The 7,130-nt window shown below is 33.2% G+C and overlaps 1 protein-coding gene across 3 annotated transcripts; it reads right to left on the bottom strand.

The window, feature by feature from the left end:
* Window positions 1-728: 728 nt before the first annotated feature.
* Window positions 729-4,110, bottom strand: LOC121780407 (vacuolar protein sorting-associated protein 55 homolog). Of its 3 annotated transcripts, none has more exons than XM_042178019.1 (5): window positions 3,814-4,110; window positions 2,451-2,559; window positions 2,300-2,339; window positions 1,219-1,303; window positions 729-1,109 (listed from the first exon to the last, which is right to left on the bottom strand). In XM_042178019.1, the coding sequence occupies exons 2-5, from the start codon at window positions 2,547-2,549 to the stop codon at window positions 917-919; spliced, it is 417 nt and encodes a 138-aa protein (XP_042033953.1). In that variant the 5' UTR covers window positions 2,550-2,559; window positions 3,814-4,110; the 3' UTR covers window positions 729-916. The 3 variants fall into 3 exon arrangements, with proteins under 3 accessions (XP_042033953.1, XP_042033952.1, XP_042033951.1); XM_042178018.1 differs by having other exon boundaries at window positions 2,451-2,598; window positions 3,814-4,109; XM_042178017.1 differs by having other exon boundaries at window positions 2,451-2,573; window positions 3,814-4,108.
* Window positions 4,111-7,130: the final 3,020 nt, after the last annotated feature.

Raw genomic sequence — 7,130 nt, 5'->3', positions numbered from 1 at the left:
GAACGACAACAGCGGATAGCGATGGCGATGGCGATGGTGATTGCCCCATCCATATTCCGTTGAAAATGGTTCCAACGCCTTGCACTTTCATTTCTTACTTCGTCAATCTTATACATATCTGCGGTCCATATATTCCTGGACGAAAAAGAAGAATTCCGACTGAGGGAAAGAAGGATGCATGTTGCCATGTTATTATTGGGAAGGTTTGGGAGGATAAGATGATGACCAGTTTTCACTGGATTGTGGTGTTGATGGATGGACCACCACTGGTGCCACCCCTGCAAACAGGAGTGGTTCCCTCCCTTTATTTCTACATTCTTTGATTACCCCTCTCTCTCTCTCTCTAACCTCATGATTCCAAGCAGACAAACATGAGTGGTTATTGTAGTCTTGCATTCCATTATTTCCTAAGCTCTGTCAACTCCACTATCTACTAACAGCAAAGGAATGTCGGTAATCAAAAAGTTCCCAACATCAAAACCCCATTCATAGTTTCAATTAACTGAGCTATTACTTTAGGTCACTTTACCAGAACTTCCTCTACCATCTCTCCAAGTAGAGGAGGACCCTAAGCTCAAGGATCCTAGCTCCAAATTCCAGCCAACTAGATCCAGCTGGCCGACGACCTAATCGTAGCAGTCACATGTTGGTCAAAACATAATTCAGTTATTTACGATGAAAAGAAAACAGGTGTATACATAGCAGGGCTACTAAAATGAAAGCATATCTTGTAAACGGCCTCTGCAATCTTGATCCCTTGAAGAAACTTTGGTTGCAAAACAAATTGTTTATACATTTACAAAGCAGAGCAGGCATGGTGAAGCACAAGAAGACATGAAAAAAATAAACCAGAACCACTATCACGGCCAATGCATCATAAGAAGAACATCAAGGAGGTGGCTTCTGATCTTCGGTTTTAAAACATACTGTACGCATCATCGTCGTTCGACCCAATAAAACACAAAATGGCCATACCAAATATGAAAAATGATGAAAGCTCCATTGCTAATGCTCCCCAACCAATTACACCAGCATGCTTGAGAACAACTGGGATAGCAATGCTACCAACAACTGACGCACCAGTCATAAACTTAGTAGCATCTATCCAACTGTAACAGGGGTCAAAATACAAAGTGTAAGCCCAGAAAAGTCTTTCGGAGGCAAGTACAAGGTGAAAGAAGAGTAATATTTACAATTGGATTGGAAAGAAAACTTTACCCATTACTTGATTCAGTATAAAGGTAAGAGGCGTTGGATCCAGCAAAGAAGAGTAAAGGCATCGGTAGAAGTACATACATTAAAACTGTGACAAAAAGAAAATGAAATAAATACAGAAACACTCAGAACCTTGAACCTTCTAGCATCTTAAGAGAGAACACTCAGAAAATGCAGATACAGTTTTAACTTTTAACACATTATAAGACTACCATAAACAGAGCGACCCCAATAGACATACAGTTTTGGGGCTATAATACGTGAAAATAGATAGTTACCAATCAAGAATCTAGCACACAAGATTAGGTGTAACTTTGTAAGAGAAGATCCACATGGATTTATGAGGTTCACTCTTTCGATCGCCAGCCAAATTTGTTCAGGTCATTTCAAATCAAGTCAAACTAGTCATAATAATAAATACTTTGACAGCCATTTTTTACAGATAACAGCTGTGAAATTCGGGATTTTTATCTTACAGAACGAAAGCTAGGAAGCCTCAAAATAATCACAGTCAATCCCAACCACCCAGGTTTGAGATACAAGCAAGTTGAAAGAATTTTCAATAAAAAAACTGACATCTGCTGGTGGTGTGGAAACATAATTTCATTGATAACTATACAATATTACCTCTCAGAAGGATGTTTTCAAGCCAGCTCTGATTTAACGAGAAAATTTTCAGGATGCCTTTCATGACTTGTGAAAAATACAATCATATGCGAATTCCAAAATTTTATCGTCCTTGTATTCTATGATTCTATCTATTCTCTGTACTTCCCAGTTCCCACTCTTTTGTTCATCTCCCAGGGAATCTTATACCTAACACACCATTAGCTGATCACAGTTTTGGTCATAATCTCAGAAAATAACAAACATCTATGTATTTCCCGGACTTGCAAAATAGATCACATGACTAAGCAACAAACAAGCAAGGTCCCTCTACACCAATTATGCCAGTTTCCAACAAAAAATAAAAATCGTCCTAAAAGATGGGTTGGATATCGAGCAGCAGTGCCAAAAAAACTGATGATTCTATAAGAAAAGTATATCCATAATATTTGAGCAAAGAAAAACTGAATAGAGATACCTGTCAGCATTGGCCACCAATTATTGTACAAAGCACAAGCCTGGAGTGTTATCACACAATCAGAAAAAGTGGCTATAGTATTTAACAAGGCTAAATGGCCAGTGTCAAGGAGCCATTGACTTCAAATGCATAGTAATGTATTGAAGAGTACCAGTATTTGCAGTACAATCCCCCCTGAGACGAGAATTGCTAGCAAAGCAAGTTTCCCAGATTGCAAGCAAGATCTCACGTGATAAGGCAGGTCTGCCATCTTCCCCTTGCTTGCAGAAAGAGACTGAAAATTTAAGTGGATACTAAACCTATGATTTTGATACAAATTCCATCTTACATAAGCATGTTCAGTATAAATAAATGAACACACAAACAAATATGGATTATATAGATGGGCAATAAAATGTGTTCCAGCTAAAGGGGATCATCTATCTCGTGATATTTGCTCAAATATATGCCACACTGCTTTTCCACGAAACTAAGGAAGAGTCAGAAACACTTCAATTAAGTTGCTGGTTGGAAGATTGATAAATAACAAACTTCTTATTTCATCAACACAATGAGCCAGTTCTACAATTTCTACTACTGCTACAAACATAACCCTTCTAAGATCAAATTAACTAGTTCCCGAGAGTCAATAGATTGATAATTGAACTTCTACAACTCAGTGAACATTAACACATTAAAAGTACATTATCAAACAAATACAAATGTTATGTTAGTTTCACCACAAATTTTACTTTACCAGCTTTCTCACGTCGTGGAATACTATATAGATTACCTTTTCCCATAATACTATAACTATATATATATATATATAGGATTGTATTCAAATCCTTTTTCCATATTTTCTCCTATTTCTTTCTTGATCTCAGCCCCACGATTTTGTCATCCGACGGTTAGATTGATGCCACGTGTCATTTAATAATGCAGATTTTCAGTTAAATAATGCACACCGACTAATAATGCACCGTTCTAGTGTAATAATGCAGATTTTCAGTTGAATAATGCACACCGACTAATAATGCACCATTATAGTGTAATAATGCAGATCATCTGGACCGTTGATGAATGAGATCTAACGGTCCAGATTAAGAAGGAACTTAAATCTAAGGGGAGAAAAGGAGTTTAACACTACCCTATATATATATATATATATAATACTATACATAGCATAAGCCCTCAAGACCTCAAATTACACCAAACCACCTAAATCAATGAAATCTCAAATAAAAACTCAAATATACTAGCATCCTTCAGTTTTTAACTAATTATTTTTTCGTATTATAGTAGCAGATCAATTTCCAAATAGTTAATAATCTCAATATATTTGCCTTGTACTAGCATCACGCGATTCACGCATCTCTTAATCAGCATAAAGCTAAAATCCATATAATCAGAGAAGAACCAGAAACATTGACCTGATATCGCAATTAGCCAAATAAAGTATGAGGATACGGAAGCAGATCATGAAACTGTATAATAAACATAGCTTAATTATAGGTTTTAGCTGAAGAACGTACCAGGTTGGGCAAGGGCAAGGGCAAGTGGAGGATTGGAATCAGCTGAAGCTAGCTGATGAGTCTCGCGAATTTGATCGGCTGCTCCTATAAATCGTTGCAGAAGATTGGATTAACGGCAACGCGAATGATCGCGTATGGGTAATCAACACAAATATGGAATTTGCAACTAAGCGAAGACACACAGTAGTAGCAACATGATTGCAGAATGGCTTGGAAAGAAGGGAGGGAGAGATTCGAGGGTTGGGTAATTCCGTATCACAATTTTGAGTGATATAATAATGTGGCAGTAATATTGCGATTAAAATCTCTCGACTCCTCACCAATTTCATCAAACTTTAAATCATATAATCGAAATTAAAATATACTGATAAATGAATCCTAATTTTGGGTACATTTTTTATCCATTATCTAAAATTTTTATAGCAGATTATACAAAAGTACATTTTTTGTCCATTATTTATAACTGAAAATATACATGCTCGCAAAAACCAAAATCAAAATAAGCAAAAAATATGTTTATGTTAAGCCAGGATACAAGTAAAATTTATATGAATTAGTGGAGATATTTCTTTTCGGCATAAATTTAAAAAAATGTATTAAATAAAAAGATACTCCCTCCGTCTCATGCTACTACACTTTTCACTTTAAAATCGTAAATTTGAACATGAGTAATTAGTGTAATTAAATTAAAATTTTAAGTGCAATAAAGCAACACTTGATAAATGATACACGAACTAATTCTAATATCTTAATTAAATACCATAATTTTTTTAAATTGTGGCATAGTTAAGCCCAGAGTTCAAATCCCATCATAAGGTGAGTTTTTTATTTTTTTTTTCTCATGCTTTTCTCAAAACACTTCATATCTTTTCTTATTTTTTTCTCTACTTCAGTCAGATGTATTTACTCTATCTATATTAGAGTTTAAAATATGTTATTTTTTCTCTTTTTACTATCTTTCTTAGATAATTTAAGTCAATAGTTATATTTTTATCTATATAAGAATTTTAAATCCTACTCCCCTTGTCTCATAAAAATATAGATATTTCATTTATAAAAAATTATCTCTAATTTATTACCTCTATACATTTACAACTTATACCATTATTAAAGCAATCATAATAATGTGGGTCATAATAATGTGGGTTTCATTATTCACTAATACTATTTTAACTAAACTTCTCATATTCTTTCTTATTTTACCAATTTTATCTTAATTCTCATTACATAGCATATGTCCATATGTTTATGGGACGAATAGAGTATTATATAAATTCTAAATATCTTATTATCAAGTTATTTATACCTCGATAAGATTTTCAAATGTTTTAGCTATTGAGTAGTTACTATTTTTTCTTTTCTATTTTTTGAAATGGCTTTGCTTAAATAATTATATTTTCTTTTAAAGTATTAGTATTTATTTGTTGTTAATTATTATTATTATATAAAAGATATTCACTAATAAAATATTCATAACTAATGAATGAAATAAAAATAATTGGTCGAACAATTAGGCACAAATCACTTTAATTAAATCTAGTACCCCATATAAAAATTTCCGAATCCACCATTGTCTGCTCTCATTTTGCCAAATTTCTCCACTCTTATTCATTCGTCAATTTTGACTTATTAGAGCACTAACGGTAATAGGGTCTATCTTAAGGGCATATCCTTTTTTTTTCTTATTTCCATATCAGCATTTTACCAACAAGGTCTGTCTCCCTACAATTGAATGGCCTATTTTAGGCTTATCCCACTTCTCATTTTATTTCTACATCATCACTATTGCATTTTAATTTTTTTGCACTATATTTCACATGTTATCAAATAAATCTATCAATATATAAAAGACGAGTTTTGAAGGCATTTTAGATAGATCAAAGATGTTTTTCAGGGAAATTTAGGTAACTGAGAAATGTTAATTACATTAAGAAAATATTGTAACAGCAATATTACAAAGTCAAGCAAATCTAATAGTAGCTTGAAATGTTAATGCAATTAAAAAAAATATTGTAACTGTAATATTATAAGGACCGAAGCAAACCTCGTATAATTAAATGATTCTCCACTAATTAAAGTATTAAACTGCGTATTTAAAGTTAATCAAAATGCCATTGATCATATTTAACAAAAAAAAGTTACATGATGATGGATCAAAAGTAACAATTGGGCAAATGAAACTCATAAGGCGGTTCACGTTCTAAAAATTAAAGTCAATTTACATTGATAGTTATGAAACTCATAAAGCGGTTCACGTTCTAAAAATTAAAGTCAATTTACATTGATAGTTATGAAACTCATAAGGCGGTTTGCATTCTAAAAATTAAAGTCAATTTACTTGATAGTTATGAAGTGCAATAAATTGGTATACAATATACCGGCTACAATCTTCTATAAATATCACACTGCTTTGTGAAGGTTATGAAAAAAATCAACTCTCGACACAAGAAAAAATTTATCCAGATATTGAAATTGCTCATCGAGAAGCGAGGGACGAGAAGGTCAAGAGAGTCAAAGCGAATATAGTTAGCACCGTTCTAACTAGGAGCCTCCACACTGTCAAGAAGAAAAAGATGCACCATTGGTGAAGAACCGACATGTGATGGCTCAGAACGAGTGTGGTTGATTGATAGTTTAGCCCAGAAACTTTGACTACCGAAAGAAATTAGAGAAAGAGACAGCGAGTGATGCAGAACAATGGTATCAATTGTGTAGGAGAGAAGACCAAATGTGGCTGTGAAGTTAAGGTACGTATTGTTAAAAATATATTACTATACTTTGTTATTTCTTTATGCATATAGTAGTATTATTGAATTAAAGTCTAAAATTGAAAGCCCACCTAAATGTTTTGATGCCAAATTAATATGTTGTAATAGTAATATGTTTTATTTTTAATTTTTATTATTATTATTATTATTATTATTATTATTATTATTATTATTATTATTATTATTATATCATCTTCTATTAAGGCGATGATATTAGGCATATGGCGTGAGGTGGGAGGGGCCGTTCATCGGCCCTTCTCCTGCAATGGTGAGCCGATGAAGGCCGATCTCAAGGCCTAGAGACCTGCCATTCCATTGTGAGTGCTCTTAATGGATGAATCCATCAGTTTTCTAATAAGATGTTTATTTGTTATAGAATATGAGTATCCCACATCGGTTGTGTTACATTTAGCTTAGTCTCTTATACTATATAGATGTGACCTATGTTGAGTGATGAAACACACCTTCCACTCTTCTCTACTAAGCCTATATATTTTTTCACATATATCTATATTTTATTATTCTACAATATATATTTTTTATTTTTAA

The sequence above is a fragment of the Salvia splendens genome, chromosome 19 (assembly GCF_004379255.2).
Source record: "Salvia splendens isolate huo1 chromosome 19, SspV2, whole genome shotgun sequence".
Classification (NCBI taxonomy): Eukaryota; Viridiplantae; Streptophyta; class Magnoliopsida; order Lamiales; family Lamiaceae; genus Salvia; species Salvia splendens.
This window is presented reverse-complemented; position numbering and strand designations above follow the sequence as displayed.